At 50.1% G+C, this 16,356-nt stretch overlaps 2 protein-coding genes across 4 annotated transcripts; both read left to right on the top strand.

Annotated features, from left to right (window-relative positions):
- Positions 1-311: 311 nt before the first annotated feature.
- LOC110474421 (coiled-coil domain-containing protein 81-like) lies at positions 312-5,047 on the top strand. Of its 3 annotated transcripts, XM_085558997.1 has the most exons (12): positions 312-552; positions 725-786; positions 1,203-1,359; positions 1,729-1,985; positions 2,328-2,413; positions 2,944-3,047; positions 3,274-3,391; positions 3,622-3,730; positions 4,060-4,235; positions 4,475-4,593; positions 4,727-4,774; positions 4,926-5,047. In XM_085558997.1, the coding sequence occupies exons 1-12, from the start codon at positions 441-443 to the stop codon at positions 5,030-5,032; spliced, it is 1,455 nt and encodes a 484-aa protein (XP_085415123.1). In that variant the 5' UTR covers positions 312-440; the 3' UTR covers positions 5,033-5,047. The 3 variants fall into 3 exon arrangements, with proteins under 3 accessions (XP_085415123.1, XP_085415122.1, XP_085415121.1); XM_085558996.1 differs by lacking the exons at positions 312-552; positions 725-786 and adding an exon at positions 855-925 and having other exon boundaries at positions 4,727-4,770; XM_085558995.1 differs by lacking the exons at positions 312-552; positions 725-786 and having other exon boundaries at positions 908-1,359; positions 4,727-4,770.
- Positions 5,048-8,652: 3,605 nt separating this feature from the next.
- Positions 8,653-13,895, top strand: LOC110474425 (guanylin). Its single transcript, XM_021537820.3, has 3 exons — positions 8,653-8,863; positions 11,992-12,181; positions 13,026-13,895. The coding sequence occupies exons 1-3, from the start codon at positions 8,789-8,791 to the stop codon at positions 13,088-13,090; spliced, it is 330 nt and encodes a 109-aa protein (XP_021393495.2). The 5' UTR covers positions 8,653-8,788; the 3' UTR covers positions 13,091-13,895.
- The last annotated feature ends 2,461 nt before the right edge of the window (positions 13,896-16,356 follow it).

Here is a 16,356-nt window from a genome sequence, read left to right as displayed (position 1 = left end):
TGACCAGACCTGCCAAGTGCAACTGGCTCCTGTCAGGAATTCAGCCCTGCTGCTCCCTCTGATCCCTCAGGATGAGCTGGGAAATCAGGTTTGTTTCCTGCCAAACCCCAAACTCGTAACACAGCAGTTATCAGTGTAAATCATTCCAAATCCATTCCCATCCGATTTTCCAGCTGCTTCAGCAGTAGCTGTGGGACACTCCTTGGAAAGGGCAGTGGCTGGGTGGGGACAGCCCCTCAAAATGAGGAGTGCAGCCTCCTTCTCCAGGGCCAGGGGGTGTCTGTGTCAGTGTGGGGCTCTGCAGCCCCTTGATGACACATGTGAGGTCACAATGGGACATTCTGCCTCCAAGGAACCGTAGCACCCACTTCCCTGGGAGACCAGCACAGCTGTGGTGCCTCTCTGTCCCACCAGGCCTCCCATCCTAAGGCCACAGGGGGATGGACAGCAGGAGAGAAAGAAGTCAGACAGGAGGAGCTGCAGCCATGACCAAGCTTTTCTCTAGCTTCCTGCTCACACTGTCTCCGGATCTTGTGTACTTCAACAAGGATGGTAAAGCCTTGAGATCCCCCAAAATCCTGGCGTCCTCCTGCCCCTGGGGGTGGGAATGTGTTGGTTCCTTTGCCCAGGGAGAGGGTCCCTTTGGAGAAGGGGATCTGGCACTAGGGAAGTGAAGGGAGGATGATGAACTTCGTAACTTCAGCACGGCTCTTTCTCCCGACAGAAATCACTAAAGTTTGGGACTGTGTGTCTGAGTGCTATCACCAAGACCTGCTGCTGAAGAAGGTGGGGCTGCTTTCCTCGTGGTCCTCCCCCAGTCCATGGTGGTTTCCTGATCCTTCCCCATCCTGTCTGGCCCTCAGCCAGCCTGGAGGACAGAAGTGTCCCAGGCTGCATTTTAGTCAGAGACCTGCTGTGAGCACAGGCAAGGAGTCGAGTGATGCTTGAGTAGAAGAACATTGGATTTCCTCTTTGGAGCCTTCCCCAGGATGGCTGGAAAGGAGGGGCATCCTCTGCAGGTGTCTTGCACCCTGCAGATCCTGGAGAGGAGGGAGTGAAGAACCATTTGGAGTGAAAGGCTCTTCTCCAAAGCTGTCGTGGGGACTCCATCTCAGGCCTTGGAGCTTCAGGGGTGGAAAGGCCACAGATCACCCTTTGCTTTCCCTCCTGTTTGCCCTCTGATTGCCTGCTTTTGCTTCCAGAGAGTTGGGCTGATGGGCCTGGGTACCCTCCACATCATGAAAAGACCCATCTGGCACGGAGAAGGGGAAGGTTTCATGGCAGACAGTCTGGAGTTTAATCTGAACAAGCCATTTCTGGTGGGGGAGAAGCTCCTCCATGGGAAAAGCCCCGTGTCTGGTAAGATGAGCCCTTCAGCCCTGTGCTCCCTGGGTCCCTCCAGGGCTCTCTGGGTGCTCGTGGAGTGCTGCTGCTGCTGCTGCTGGAGAGCTCCTGGAGATGCTTCTGAGAATCTCCTGGCACCGAAGGGACTGATGGTCCCCACCACCTTGGGAAGTCAGGAACCATTCCTGCTGGCTCCTGCAGCCACCTGAGAGGTTCTGTGGAGCTGGAGCATGGTGGCTGAGCTGGCAGTGCAGTGGGGCTCATGGCACAGAAGCAGGACATTTGCTGCTGGGTGAAGAGTCACTGGTGGGAGGGGGTTGGTGGCTCTCAAGGGGCCACAGAAGGGCTGAGTGAGTGACTTTGTGTTGGGTGGTTTCTCCACAGGGCTCTCCAAAGCGGACGAGTTGGTCTGTGCTGAGGTGGCCTTGCGCCTGCACAAGTCCAAAGCCACCATCATTACGTGCGTCAAGGCCACGCTCAAGATCTGTGAGTGGGCCCTGTCAAGTGGCCAGAACTTCGACTTTGTGTTCAAGGACATCGGCGTCCTGGTCTGCCGGGGAAAACGCGTGGCCATGAGGTTCTTTGAAGGCTTGGTCCGAGAGGTGGCTCAGTCGCAGAGCGTGGCAGACGGTTTGCTCCAGGTGAGTCTGGCACGTATTTCGTGTGCCCCCAAACTCCTGGGGACACCGCCGTGCCCTTGGGTGGCTTTCCATGGTCCTGCCATGCTGCTCCCAGGGAATCAGCCCTGGGCTTTGGCTCCTGTGGAGAAGCTGCTGGCATGGCCTCGTTGTCCCAAAACGCCGAGGTGGTGGAGATGGATGTTCATGGATTTGGGACAGTGTAGGGGCACAGGGTGGTGGGGAGAGAGCTGGGGCTGGGCGTTGAGGAGAGGCAGCTGGGGCTAGGAGAAAAGAGGGGTTTTGTGCCTTGTGAAGAGCAGGCAAATTCCCTGTGGATCCTGCCATATCTTGTCCCTGTTGCAGTCCCCAAATCTGAAGCCGTTGTTCATCGCCCACACGGAAAAGGACATTTCCCAGTTTCCTCCTGGAGGCGTCTTTGTGCTGCCGCAGTGAGTGCAATTGTTTCTGTGCATGGCTGGGTGATTATCAGCAACACCTTTTGGTCCTGGCTCCTCCCACGTGGGAGGAATCCTTGGATGTATTTCATTTTGGAGGTGGAATTGAAATGGTGCAAGGTCCACGGCCATTCTGAATTCTTTGGGGAGCATCTTCAGGTGGATGCCCTGGGAAGAGGGATTGCTTTACCTTCCCAGCTCAGTGGGAAAGACCACTGGAGGCAGAGCTGGGGCCATGGAGCAGACAGCTTCACCAGCTCCTTCCTTGTCTTTTGAGAAGGACTGGGAGCCAGCAGGCCCCAGAGCCTGGGATGCTCTCAGTCACGGCGGGTTTGTTTTCTCTGGAAAGCATCTCTGGGATCCCAGACCTGGCTGAGAGGAGCCCTGTGGAGGGAGACTCTTCTGCCCGTGCTCCAGTGTTATGTTTCCTTTGGAAAAGTGGTGACCTGGGAACAGCTTCTTCCCACAGGCTGCCATGGACTCCACTGCCCGTATTCCAACTGGTGTCACCACCTTCTTTGCAGCTTTGTGCAGGCAGATGGGAAGTCCCAGCCACATCCTATAAGTGTTTACCTACAAGGCACTGGCACAACATGCAAAACCAACACCAAGCACCAAACGACTCCGGGTACGTCCCCTCCTAGGAACTGAGGTCCTCCATGCCAAAGGGAATTCTGTCTCCTGCCAGAAAATTGTCCCAGCAGGTCCCTCTTTTTCTGAATGGGGACCCAAGGAAGCAGTGGGACATCCCTCAGGGAAGGAGACTGGGCTGGGACAGGAAGGCTGGGACATCCCTCATGTCCAAAGCATTCTGGAGATGCAGCTGAGAGGAGCTTCCTCTTTTTCTTCTTCAGGAAACCTTCCCAGCCAACGCCTCCTTCGTCGTCCATGTCTTTCTCCAAGTCGGATACCTGATGTGAAAGTGACGGGAAGAGAGAAGAAAAAGGCTGATGGTGGAGTGCAGAGAGGGAGGTGAGAGTCTGGGAGAGCTGACTTTAGGTAATTCCATGCTCCTGGACAGGTGTGAGGAGCTGTCACCTTTGGCCATGCTGCCTGCACTTATGGAGAGCAGACGTGGGCACATGCCCTAGGCCTTGGTCCTTCCCATGGCATGGGAAGTGGGCAGCAATGTTTTGGAGAGGCCTGGAAAAACACCAGAGAGGATGCTCTCACTGTTTCTCTCAGAGAAACTCTCTTTGCAGTTTTCTGCCTCCAATTGAGAACTCTGTGAAGAAGGGCAGAGCCACCGAGGAGATGGAAGCACCCAGAGCTGGGCTGGCAGCTCCCACCAGGCAGGGAAAACGTGCCAAGGTGTGTTACGTGGATGTAGGACCATGTTCTGCAGCACTGCAGGGAGGCTGTTGAAAGGATCTCTTTGCATCTGTCCCTGCTGGGATGTCTTTTGGGTCCTCCATTCAGTCCTGGGAACAAATTCATCATTCTGCGCCGTGCTGCCAGGAATCTTTCACTGGACTGAACCTCTGTGGTGTCCAGACTTCTTCAGGAAGCAGAGGGTCACTGCCAAGAACTCTAGGGGATGGAACAGGGATCCAAACTGTCCTTTGGGTCATGGGCTGCAGGATGGGACTCTTATTGTTGCCAAAATATCTGAGCTGCCTTCCCTTTGCTTCATGTAACAGCTTCCACCCCTGGCAGAGAAGGGGAGTCTGGAGAAGGCTGCTGCGTTCTCTCCTGGAGGATTTGAAAGGCTAAGGAAGGAGAGAGTGGCTGCTGTGGCAGGAGTGGCTGCTGCTTTATCCCCAGAAGGGACCAAGGAGAAGAAGACACTGTCCCCTCAGAGAAGACCACAGCCAAGGTACGAGTGCTTGTTAGGAGCAGGGGGGTTGAGCAGGTAGGAGGGACCCCTTTAGGATCAAGGAAGTGGAGCCATGAGCTCTGGGCCGGGTGTGGTCCCTTGGACAGCCCCTGACATGGGCATGCCCTGGGGTAGCCCCTGCTCCTGGTGTCCCATGTGCAGAAGGGGCTGGTGGGGCCAAAGGGAAGAGGCAGGATTCCAGCCAGGGTGTGAGAGGAGAATCTGTCCCTGCCTTGCAGGACCCCACGAGCAAAACAGGTCCTGCTAAATCTGCAGCCATACAGAATTGCCCGGGAGCAGTGCGCGAAGGCCTTGCAGATGAACCAGTTACGGAAATGGTCCAACGACGATTCCCTCAGTAAGTATCTCCAAGCAAGGATGCATTTTCCTGTGGCAGCACGTTCCTCCCCTGCCTGGCTGCAGCACTGTCTGTGCTACTGGCTGGGTGTGGGGGGTCCTGGAGCTGTCCCTGAACCAGATCTGCCTTCCAGCCCAGGGTGACAGCCTCAGGCAGGACGAGGCAGGTGGAGACAAGGTGGGTTCCTCTGCTCTCTGGCCTGGCCTCTCCCAGGTCGTGGGCTGGCAGAGCTGGGTCTGCAGGGCAGGGGTGTCTGGGAGACTACAGAACCTCCAGGAGAGGTGAGCAGAAGGTCTGTGACCTCCTGACTGTACCTCCTGAATCCTGAACAGCTTCTGGATCTGATCTGAGCTTGGTGAAAAAGCTGGAGGTCCACGAAGAGACAGCAACAGAACTGGGACATGGGGGCAACCACATGGCACCATGGAAAAAGGAATAAAGGCCTAGAAACCCATCAGCTTGGTGTGTAAATTGCTGCTCCACACCAGGGATTGAGTCCCTGGTTGGGACAAGAGTGTTTGGTGATGCAGATGGGACTGGTGGACGTGGACGACTCCGAGTCCCAGGATGGGTGAGGTTGGGAGGGACCCCAGTGGCTCATCTGGTCCCACCTTCCTGCTCCAGCAGGGCCATCCCAGAGCACATGGTACAGGATTGTGTCTGGATGGGTCTGAAATACCCCCAGTGAGGGGCACTCCACCCCCTCTCTGGACCACTGTCCTGGGCTCGATCGCTGCACGGCAAAGTTCTGCCACAGCTTCAGCTGGAACTTCCTGGGCATCAGCTCCTGCCTGTTCCCCTTGTCCATCGCTGCAGCAGAGCCTGGTCCCTGCTCTGAGTCCTCCCTGCAGACAGGGACAAACAGGGATGGGGCTCTCTCTCATGTGTGCCTCCTCTTGAGGCTGAGCAGCCCCAGGTCCCTCAGCCCTTCCTTGGCAGGGAGATGCAGGCCCTTCATCATCTCTGCAGCCTCCACTGGCCCTGCTCCAGGAGCTCCATGTCTCTCCTGTCCTGAGGAGTCCAGAACTGGACACAGCACTCCAGATGTGCCTCCCAGGACTGACCTGAGTGGCTGAGATGGAGCTCAGAGACAAAGGATGATCCCTCGGGATCTCTGCTGGGACCAGTGCTTTTAGTGTCTCCATCAACGACACAGACAGTGGGGCCGAGGGCGTCCTCAGCACATTGGCAAATTGTCAGAATCCTCTGGCTGCCCTGGCAGGTCTGGGACCCTGGCAGGGGTCAGGAACCCCCCTGGACAGAGCCCCCAGAGACACTGGCTGTGATCTCTGGCCATGGAAAAGAGTTTTCAATCTTACAGCATGAATTACCAGCTCTGAGTGTTTGATATCAGTAATAATTAAGTGTGGCACAGGTGCAAAAGTAAAATTTTAGGATTCTAGATGAGGGGTCCAAAGGGGACAAGATGGAGGAAATTGGGTGTGCCTTGTCCTTTTTCTCCTTCTTCATGCCCTCCATGTCTCACTGTGGTGTTGGCATTTTTCTGTTGGTTCAGGCTGGGGACACACTGTCCAACGTAAGTGACAGATATTGGCACGTTCTTGTAAATGCAGCCCAGGGAGTTTCTGGTATTTAATGTTTGTCACATCCCACTGAGGGCAGAGCCCCACACGCTGCCCTGCAGGACAGAGCTGGGCAGGGCAGCAGAACATGTTAGAGATAAACAGAATAAACAACCTGGAAACCAGCACAGACCAATTCTGGCTTCTGCTTTGGCAGGGGGCTGACAGACAGAGACTTTTACAATCTCAGGATCATCAATAGCTCAGATTCTGACAGCAGATGACCCTGAGCTGAGCAGTGCAAGTGTGATACACCTGGGACACAGGATGCAATTCAGGGCTACCTGGACAAGTTCCAGAAGCAGGCCCATGGGAACCTCAGGAGGACCAAGGTGGGCAAACACAAGGTCCTGAACATGGCCTGGGGTAATTTCAGTACCAGTCCAGAAGTGAGCTAGTCCTGCTCTTGTCTTTCTGCTGCCCCAATCTTCCTATCCAGCCCTTCACTCCCAGCCTGTATTGGGACTGAGGTTCACCCAGCTCATGTGTAGAACCTCGTGAGATTCCCATGGATCCACTTCCCAAGCATGGCCAGGTCCTCCAGGATGTCCCCATCCTTTAGGAGCATCACCAGTCCTGCTCAGCTTCCTGTCACCTGCCAAGGGGCTCAGGGTGTGCTCCACCTCTCCGTGTCCTTGTCCAGGGACACTGGTCCTTGCTCTTTGATCACTGGTCCTGGGTACACCACACCTCACTGGACACAGAACCATTGACTACAGCTCTGCCTGTGTCTGTTGCTTCAGTGTTCTTGTGACACCTCTCCAAAATTGCCTCTTTGGGAATCTCTCCAAGGCTGGGTTTGATAATTTTGTTTATTTTCAGTCTTACCAATTCTCTTGTTCCCTCAATGCCTCTTTAATCCGTTTTTTGGTTTCCACCAAGCTGTACTCAGGACTTAACAGGTTGAAGATAAACCAAGTTTTGGAGAAGAAAATGATTGTAAAAATTCCCAAGCATGTGGGAAATGAAATGCTCTCAGAGGAGATTTTTGCTCTGCCCTTTGCTGTTCCACCCTTGGCCCACATTAAAATGATTAAGGGCAGAGGCCTCAGCTGCTGTGGGGTTGCAAATGCTGTTGGCTGCTGGCCAGGGCAGCAGAAAGTAGAGAAATCATTACTGGAGAGGAAACAGGCTTGTTTTGTTGGAATAAAGATTGTTCCAGGGGTGCAAATTTTGTGTATGAGGCTGGTGGAGAGGAGAGAAGCAAAGTCTGTCAGCTCACACTCTGCATTGTCAGCTCAGCTTCAATTCTACAGCAATTTTCGGGTTATACTGAATGAGAAAAGTCCCATTCCCTCCCTCCAAACCCCCTGACTGGGGACATGGCTGCTTTGGATTCTGGAATTTTACTCCAAGCAGAAAGATGATTTTCACTGTAACTTGAACAATAATTTGTGTTACAGCAAGAACTGAAGCCTTTGGGGCATAAAACACTGCTGAGATTTGAGGAAGGTGCTTAGCGGTGACTGTTGCCCTCTTCTGCTCTGCTGGGGTCAGGAACAATGTTCTCCTGGTGCCTGTGTCAATCCAAACCCACAAAATTCCAGAAATCATTTACAGATCTGAGGACCTGAGCTTGATGTCAGAACTGAGCTGAGGCTCGTTGATCCTTCATCGGTGTGCCATCCGTGTGTGTTTCCATGTAAGCAAGGAAGTCACGGAGAAATGGATTTGATTCCTGGCAGCATTTGCCCTTAATGACACCCCCCATGCCTTTTAATTAGAGGCTGCAAAGAGCAGAGGTGACATTTTAGAGCTGGGCAGGTGCAGGTGCAGCTTTGGGCTCTCTCCAAACCTCTCTCTCTCTCTTAGCTCTCTCCAAACCCTGGCAGGAGTTGGGATCACAAGGGACAGGACCAGGGGAAATGGCCTCAAGTTGTGCCAGTGGGGCTTTAGGGTGGGTGTTGGGAAAATCTCTTTGTGGAAAGGGTGGTCGGGCACTGCCCAGGCCAGTGGTGAAGTCACTATCCCTGGAAATGTTCAAAAAAGGTGTGGATGTGGCATTTTGGGGACAAGGTTAGTGGTGAGCAGCCTACCAGCAGATCCTGGGTTGATGGTTGGACTCAGGGATCTTCTCTGACTTTAACAATTCCATGATTATGTGATTACACTCCTAGTTCCTGGGACATCCAGAATAGGCAACTGACTGTTTTTTTTTTTTGTTTTTTTTTTTTTTTCTATCTTCTTCCAAACTCCTTTTTTTCCTTCCAGTTCTGCAGAAAGTGGCCAGAATTATGGGGACTTTCAGCTGTTGCCTGAGCTCCGTCCCCACCATTTATTTATTGCAGTTTGGAACATTTTGCCTGCCTATGTCACAGCCAGTGCCTCAAAGTGGGAGCGACTCATAAATCCCAGGATGTTTCTGGGTGTGACGGGCCAGCTGCACTGCTGAGCAGATAACTGAGAGTCCCCTCAGGGTTTATGATATGCCAATAGAAAGTCTGGATTAATGGATTACCAGCATCATGCTGGATGAAGTCTTTATAAAGCTCTGACTGCTGGGCAGTCTGAGACCTCAGGAGAAGAGGGAAAGTCTGAGAGACACAAAAAAGCCCAAAGGCAGAGGAAATAAAATCTGTCCAGTTCAGGAGAGACTTGGCTTTGCAGGCACTATGAAAAGCTTTCTTTCCTGGACAGTCCTGGCAGTCCTTGTCCTGGTGCACATCTCCCAGGCAGTCTATGTTCAGGTAAGTTTTTTCTCTTTCTTTTGTTGTTATTACAAATTCAACAAAGTGCTGATATTCTGGTTGCAACAGGAATCTTGAACTAAATAAATAAACCTGAATTTTTGCCTTGCTCCGCCTTGATTTCCACCTGTATCTCCCCTGTACTCTGGGTTTTCCTTCCTTCCTAAAACACTTCAGCTATCACTAAATGCTGCTGCTGTTTATTTACCTTCTCCAGCCATGGCTCTGCTCAGTCCTTAGGGATTGAGGTGTTTCATGCCCATAATTTTCTCCTAGACATAAAGCCACGTGTGGTGAAGGTGCTGACTTTAGAGAGTGATGCAAACAAGGTGTGACAAAGGAGAAACTGCCTGGTGTTACCTGGTTCTAGGCAGGAAGTTCTTTGTGGAAATGATCTGTGAGTTTATGGGATGGAACCTGTGAAAAAAGGGAAAAGAAGAGCTTAGCTGGATCCAATTAAATATTAATAGGCAGAGAAGTGATTAAAGGAGACTCTGTGAAACTTTCCAAGTACACAGCACCTATGCTGACAGTCCATGCAATGTGGAAGGGGTTAAGAAGGCACTTCTTAAGAAGGCCCTGGTCTGTTATTGGGACAGTTTTGGATCTTTCTGCTCTTCTGAGAGACAGCGTGGGGATTTCAGTCTGACTGAATGTAAACAACTTCCTCTGGGGACCAGGAAAATGAATCCTTATTAAACAATTATTGACTCTATCTGTGTGTGTGCAGCAGCTTTCCAGGGCTAAGGTATCTTTGTGTCCTGGGCTATCCTCTTTTTTGTCCTTTGGATGACAGAGATATCCAGAGGCAGCAGGTTTAAGCTATTCTTTTCTCTCAAACCATTCTTCAACTTTTACATTCTCCAGAGGAGCAAGCAGCTTCCTACCCAGTGAAAAACATCCCCATTTTTATTAATATTAAAAATATTAATAAATGAAAATGGCTGCTTCTAGGTTGCATAAAAAAAGTAGAAAGTGCATCTCTGGAGCTTGGGCTGGAATTCTTCACTCATTAATCATTAAATCTATGTTTTCTCCTCTGTACTTGCAGTGAACTCTGTGTTGCACTCCTTTCACCTGAAGTCTTTGAGGTCTGAGTGATTCTTTGATTCTTCACTGCACAAAGTTGGATTGCACTCTTCTTCCCTGAAATTGTTCCCGAAACTTCCCTTCCTTGTCCCATAGAATGTCAAATTTAGCTCTCTTCAATACATCTTTCTTACTTGAGGTGGTGGGGTTTTGTCTCTATTTTGCTGTTCCTTTGTTATTTTTTTTGTCCCCAGGACCTGCAGATCTCAGGGTTTCTTCCCAGTTCCCGATTTCTGAAATTGTGCCTGTGGAAATCCACCTTTTTTTAGGTCTATGGGTTTTGCTTCTCAGTTGTGTGACCAAGAGCTGAATCAAGAGCTGCCTTTATAGGAAAAGTGAATTTTTCATTGGCAGCCAGGGCTGATCACAGAATGAGAAAGTTGTTTAGGTTGGAAAAGCCCTTTAAGATTATTAAATCCATCTGTTCCTCCAGCACAGAGAGATCCACCATTTCCCCTGGTGCCACATCCACATGTTTTTGGAACAATTCCAGGGATGGTGACTCCACCACTCCCAGGGGCAGCTGATGCCAGTGCCTGATTAACTTTTATAGATCATTAAGGTCCGAAAAGATCTCTAAGATCATTGACTTCCATTGATAAATTAACCTGAGTAAGATCATAAACTGATTGCAAGAGAAAATATTTTGACAGAGTAAATGCGTATCCAAAGCCTATCTGGGTTTTTTAAACCTTTACCACCAAAATAATGTGATACTGCAAAAACCCCTCCAAAACCCCAGCCAGAATCAAATCCCCTCCCCACTTGTCTCACTCCATTCCCCATTGGACTCATGGGGATGTGAAACAAATGCTAATATTTGGTTTTCTGCTGTATCAGAGTAACTTCATTTTATTTCTTTGGATGAGGAGCTGTTACTTGATTCCAGAGTCCCAGGATGGTTTGGGTTGGAAGGGACATTAAAATTTATCTCATTCCAAACAGTGCCAGGGGGTTGGAACCTCCCACGTCCCCTTGCTGACTACATGTTGGCCATGAAACCATGTTAAAACAGCAGATATAAATCTGTTTGAAAATGCTTATTTGTTTTCTAGGCCCAACTCTGATTATCTGCAGATGGGTACTGACTTTGTGCACTTGGTTAAACAGCTGCAATGCCTGCAATTTAAATTTATGATCTCAAAAAGGGGAAATCTCTTGAAATTGAGGGAATGACTCTTAACCAATGAACAGGGTTCAAGTAAAACATAGAGGAATATTTCTCAGAGTCCTGTTCCAGCTTCCTTAATTTTCTGGTGTGAACTTTAAGTCAGAAGTGTTATATTTATGCTTCCAAAAACTTGTTATTCACGGATTGTGTGAGCAAGTTTTAAATGGGCAGAGGGTGGGATTGGTGGGCATCTGTGCAGGGCCAGGACCTGGAGTCAAAGATCCCCGTGGGTCCCTTCCAGCTCAAGAGATTCTGTGATTCTAAATTAACGGGAGCTTTCCACAGAGTCTTGAGGCGAAGGGTTTAAGCCCTCAGCAATGTGTGGTGTGAAAGAAGAGCTGCTTTTGTGTGGTCACCCCCTGCCAGGTCACAGCCAACACTTGACAGTCCCACTGCTGTGTTAGGAGAAAACAGTGAGCCAAATAAATTCCCATTTATCCCCATTCAAGTCATGATTTTGTAGGTCTCTACCACGTATCCCTGGAAGTGCTGGATGGAGCTTGCAGCAGCCTGGTCTAGTGGAAGGTGTCCCTGCCCATGGCAGGGGTGGAATGAGAAGAGCTTTAAGTCCCTTCCAACCCAACCCATTCCAGGATTCTGTGATATTTCCCAGTTCTCACTTTTTAGGCTAAAGATTCCCAGCCTTGCTCTTCCTGTCCCAGATTTTATGGGTCTGTCTCATGGGGATGAGCCAGGACTGAATTGTCCCTCTGCCCACTGCTTTTATTCAACACAGGTTTTATCTTGGCTTCCTTTCAACACCATCTTTCCCCTCCACTCTATTTTTTGGGAGAGCTTTTGCTTGAAATGGAATGGATTTGCAAAAGGCCTGACTTCCTGACACTTCTTTTTTTCTGGTTCTTCACAGGATGGAGACTTGAGATTCCCCCTGGAGTCTGTGAAGAAGCTGAAGGAGCTCATGGATGGCAACAGACACATCAACCCTCGCATGATGGTCCCCATGGCCAGCTACTCGCCCTGCCAAGAGAAACGCCTCCCTGAGGAATTCCGGCCTGTGTGCAAGAAGGAAGATGCACTCATGATTTTTAGGAGGCTGAGTATGTCGTTCATATTTCACAATTTTCATTTTTACCACAATTTTCAACCTTAAACATTCCAATAGCAGGAGGCAAAGCCACGGAGTTACTTCCGTGTCCCTTCTAGGGCAGCCGGGAGGGTTTGTGCTGCCTCTGTGCTGCCCCTTCTCCTGCAGAGGTTGGGCTCCATGAACCACCTAAGGAAAATTCCTGCAGTGCTGAGCTGAGCTGGGCACATCCCACTGCTGTGACCAGGGAAAAAAATCCAAAGTAGAATAATGGAATCACTGAATAGTTTGGTTGGGGGGGTATTCAAGCTCATCCCATTCCACCTCCTGCATGGCAGGGACACCTCCCACTGTCCCAGGCTGCTCCAGCCCTGTCCAGCCTGGCCTTGGACACCTCCAGGGATCCAGGACAGCCACAGCTGCTCTGGGCACCCAGTGCCAGGGCCTGCCCACCTCACAGGGAGGATTTTCCCCCAATATCTCATCTAAATCTACCCTTCTCTAAGCCATTCCTCCTTGTCCAAAGTCCCTCTGCCAAGGGCTGCTGCTGCTGCAGCGTTTGCTTTTTAAAGTTATTCTATTGCAGTTATCTACTGTCCAGTACAAGGGACACTTTAGGATAAAATGCTGCCACGTCCTCTTGTCCTCTTGCTTCCACATGTTCCCACGTGGAAAGGATTCAGGTCAGGTTTCATTCCTTCAGCCAGATTTTAGCATGAGCTAATTTTACTTAGAGCAGTTCTACCTACAAGGGTCTTTCAAATGACAAAGCAGGAATGCAAATGAGTCTCCAAATGCTCTGGCAGGCAGTTCTGCCCTGCTGGCACCCGACTGATCCCCTCCTTTCTCCTGGACAGCCCTGGCTGCTGAGGATGACCTCTGTGAGATCTGTGCCAACGCTGCCTGCGCCGGCTGCCTCTGACAAGGTGGAAGAACCCACAGAAGACATGTCCAGCTGGGCAGTTTGTGCATTCCTGTGGCAAGATCATGTACTTTCAACAATCAATACTCCTGGGCTTCATCTCCCACTGCAGCCAAGCTGGAGCTGCCTGCTGGTGAGGACATCCCTGCAGTCCTGCAGCACCTGGATCAGGTGCCACCAGCAGAGCAGATGTGCCAGCAGGGAGGCTGGGACTCCTCTGAGAGGTTCCAGTGCTGCAGGAGCTGGGTGACACTGGGCTGGAAATGCCCTGGGTTTCATTTCCCACTATTTTGCCCGGATTTGAACACGCTGTGTGAAACTCAGCATCCCCTGCGGCCTTTTTAATGCCTAATATCTAATATTTAATGCCCAATAAGTAGTATCTAATAATTCATATCTGCCTGTGGTTTGGCCTCCCCTACACAAAACCTCCCTGGGTTATTCCCTTTCCCAGTGTGTTGGATCCTTTCCCTTCCACCTGTCTGCAGGTGACACCTCTGAGTTTGTAGCAGAACTGCAACAAGTCACTCAAGCTGAATTCCTGGTGTTTAGGAGCACTCTGACAGCCAGAAATCAGCCTGTTCCTCGTACTGATTGTTGTTGATTTAGGGAATGGGTGTGCAGCAGCACAGGAACACTTCTTCACTGGCTGGAATATCAAGGTTCTTTAAACTCTCTTTGAGAGAAAGGAATTCCAAAGTGCAGTGCTAGAATCACACTGAAATGAAAGCATTGCTTGTTGTTTTATTTATTGGTGGCAAGATTGGGAAGAAATTATCTGTCCGTGTTTATATGCTGTACAGGCAATAAAAAACTCATGATAATTTGGATTTTTTTTTTTTTTTGTTTATTTTGTTTTGTTTGTTTTTGCTGGGTTTGGGGGTGGATTTTGTTTTAGGATACTCTTCTTGCCTGCTTGCTTTTTCCCCATATAAGGCATTTCATATCTGAATGAAAGACATCATTTAAATATATCCTGAACTTAATGAAAGAATCCCTGAATGAAAGATATCTTTTAACAATGTCCTGAACTTAAAACCAGTTTGTAGTCACAGAATCACAGAATTATTTGGGTTGGAAAAGCCCTCCAGGATCATTGAGTCCAACCTGTGCCTGATCCCTATCTTGTCCCCCAGCCCAGAACTGAAAATTAGGAAATTAGAAAATTATCAGGAGGTGCATAAATCCCTACTTCATTTGACAGGAAGACTGTGAGGGTGTAGAAGAGGATTCCTTACATCCACTATTTTGACTACCTCAGGACAAAATGCATCCAGAGCAAATTCCAAAGAGAGTCCCTCACTAAGGCTCTTCCTGCTGCCTTGAAGTTGGGAAATGGGATTTCCTGACTTAAACACTGAATTTATTTCTCCAAATAGAGGAGGTACTTCCTATTTTCTTTTAAAACTAATGTGACAAATCCTCAGGTCCCAGCACAGCAGCTTGGACCAGCTCCTGCAGAGAAGGAAGTGATGGATTTTGCAAGGGAGATTTGTTGGAAAGAGGATTAGAACCTGTTTGTCAGGGAGCTGAGAGTGGGTGAGAGAAGATAACACAGACTTCTGATCTTGGTCCTTGCAGGTCCTTGCCAGGCCCCCAGTTCTGCAGGTCTTCATGTGAGCAGGGAGAAGCAGAACTGGGAACACTTAAAGGACATTTCCCCCAAACCCAAAATGTGCTTCACTCCACTGCAATGTACAGAAGCTGTTCGTGTCTCTGTTCTTGCTCTGAAATGAGTAAGCCAGAGCAGCAGAGCATTTCCCCCATCAGCCCTGGCTGCCCTTCCCTACAGGACTGTAAGGGGTTGGAAAGGTCTGCTGGCATTCCCCGTGGGGATATTGAGGGTTTGGAGGTCAGTCAGAGAAATCCTGTTCCACATGGAGATGTTACCTGCAGTTATCTGTTATCAGCTCTGCAGGAGCAGCTGTGATTCACAGAATCACAGAATCACAGAATCACAGAATCACAGATTCACAGGATCACAGATTTACAGAACCACACCACCAACCCAGCAGCACCAGGATGGGACCGGCTGCTCCTGGCCTCAAAGAGCAGCCTCTGATGATGCTCCCCACAGACCAGACTCTGTGTTGTATTTTTAAGGTCTTTTAGTGATCTTGATTGCAGCCTTGAGTGTACTGAGGTGTCAGAATCTAAGGTATTGATGATTCTGAGATTGTAAAAGTCTCTGTCTGTCAGCCCCCTGCCAAAGCAGAAGCCATAATTGGTCTGTGCTGGTTTCCAGGTTGTTTATTCTGTTGATCTCTCACATGTTCTGCTGCCCTGCCCAGCTCTGTCCTGCAGGGCAGCGTGTGGGGCTCTGCCCTCAGTGGGATGTGACAAACATTAAATACCAGAAACTCCCTGGGCTGCATTTACAAGAATGTGCCAATATCTGTCACCTACGTTGGACAGTGTGTCCCCAGCCTGAACCAGCAGAAAAATGCCAACACCACAGTGAAACATGGAGGGCATGAAGAAGGAGAAAAAGGACAAGGCACACCCAATTTCCTCCATCTTGTCTCCTTTGGACCCCTAATCTAGAATCCTAAAATTTTACTTTTGCACCCGTGCCACACTTAATTATTACTGATATCAAACACTCAGAGCTGGTAATTCATCCTGTGAGATTGAAAACTCTTTTCCATGGACAGAGATCACAGCCAGTGTCTCTGGGGACTCTGTCCAGGGGGGTTCCTGATCCTGCCAGGGTCCCAGGGCAGCCAGAGGGAAGCTCTGCATTCCCACACTGGAGGAGCTCTGATGGACCTGAGGTCTCCTGGGCCCCCAGCTGCTCTGGGCTGTGTTGGAGGGTGCAGCTCTCCACCACAGCAGATACTGCAAGGCTGCTGGTTCCCACCACACCTGGCCAGATGTCAGGACCCCAATCCACAAACCACCCCCTGGCTTGATCTGGGATCTTCTCTTCATGATGGACCTGCCTGGTGATCACTGGTGAGCTGCTCCTCTTTACTGTCCCTGCACCCCAGTTGGTCCCTGACTTGCACTTGGCTTCCCAAATTAACTTCAGATCTGCCTCATTAATGAATCCTTAACGTTTGAAGTCTTGGTTGAGCCTGATGAGTGTTTGCCTGCCCTGCTCAGCTCACCCAAGTGCTGTGGGATAGAATTGCTCCCAGCCTCCATCCCACAGGGAGCAGATGGATCTCACTGCTCTGGCAGCACCTCATGATGTTTATAACCCAAAAGCTGAGCTGAGTGAAATCCCACGTCAGGAATAAGTGATTTTGGCACACCTGAATTCT

This window comes from Lonchura striata, chromosome 21, assembly GCF_050655825.1.
Source record: "Lonchura striata isolate lonStrDom1 chromosome 21, ASM5065582v1, whole genome shotgun sequence".
Lineage (NCBI taxonomy): Eukaryota > Metazoa > Chordata > Aves > Passeriformes > Estrildidae > Lonchura > Lonchura striata.
Note: the sequence above shows the minus strand (reverse complement) of the source record. Positions and strands in the feature narration are given on the sequence as shown.

Bases quoted from the DNA above. Each gene is read 5' to 3' on its own strand.
- LOC110474421 (XM_085558997.1), top strand. From the start codon at position 441: ATGGACAGCAGGAGAGAAAGAAGTCAGACAGGAGGAGCTGCAGCCATG. The intron at 1,986-2,327 runs GTGAGTCTGGCA...TCCCTGTTGCAG, and splicing joins TGGCAGACGGTTTGCTCCAG to TCCCCAAATCTGAAGCCGTT. The intron at 3,048-3,273 runs GTACGTCCCCTC...TTTCTTCTTCAG, and splicing joins CAAGCACCAAACGACTCCGG to GAAACCTTCCCAGCCAACGC.
- LOC110474425 (XM_021537820.3), top strand. From the start codon at position 8,789: ATGAAAAGCTTTCTTTCCTGGACAGTCCTGGCAGTCCTTGTCCTGGTG. The intron at 8,864-11,991 runs GTAAGTTTTTTC...GGTTCTTCACAG, and splicing joins CCCAGGCAGTCTATGTTCAG to GATGGAGACTTGAGATTCCC. The intron at 12,182-13,025 runs GTATGTCGTTCA...TCTCCTGGACAG, and splicing joins CATGATTTTTAGGAGGCTGA to CCCTGGCTGCTGAGGATGAC.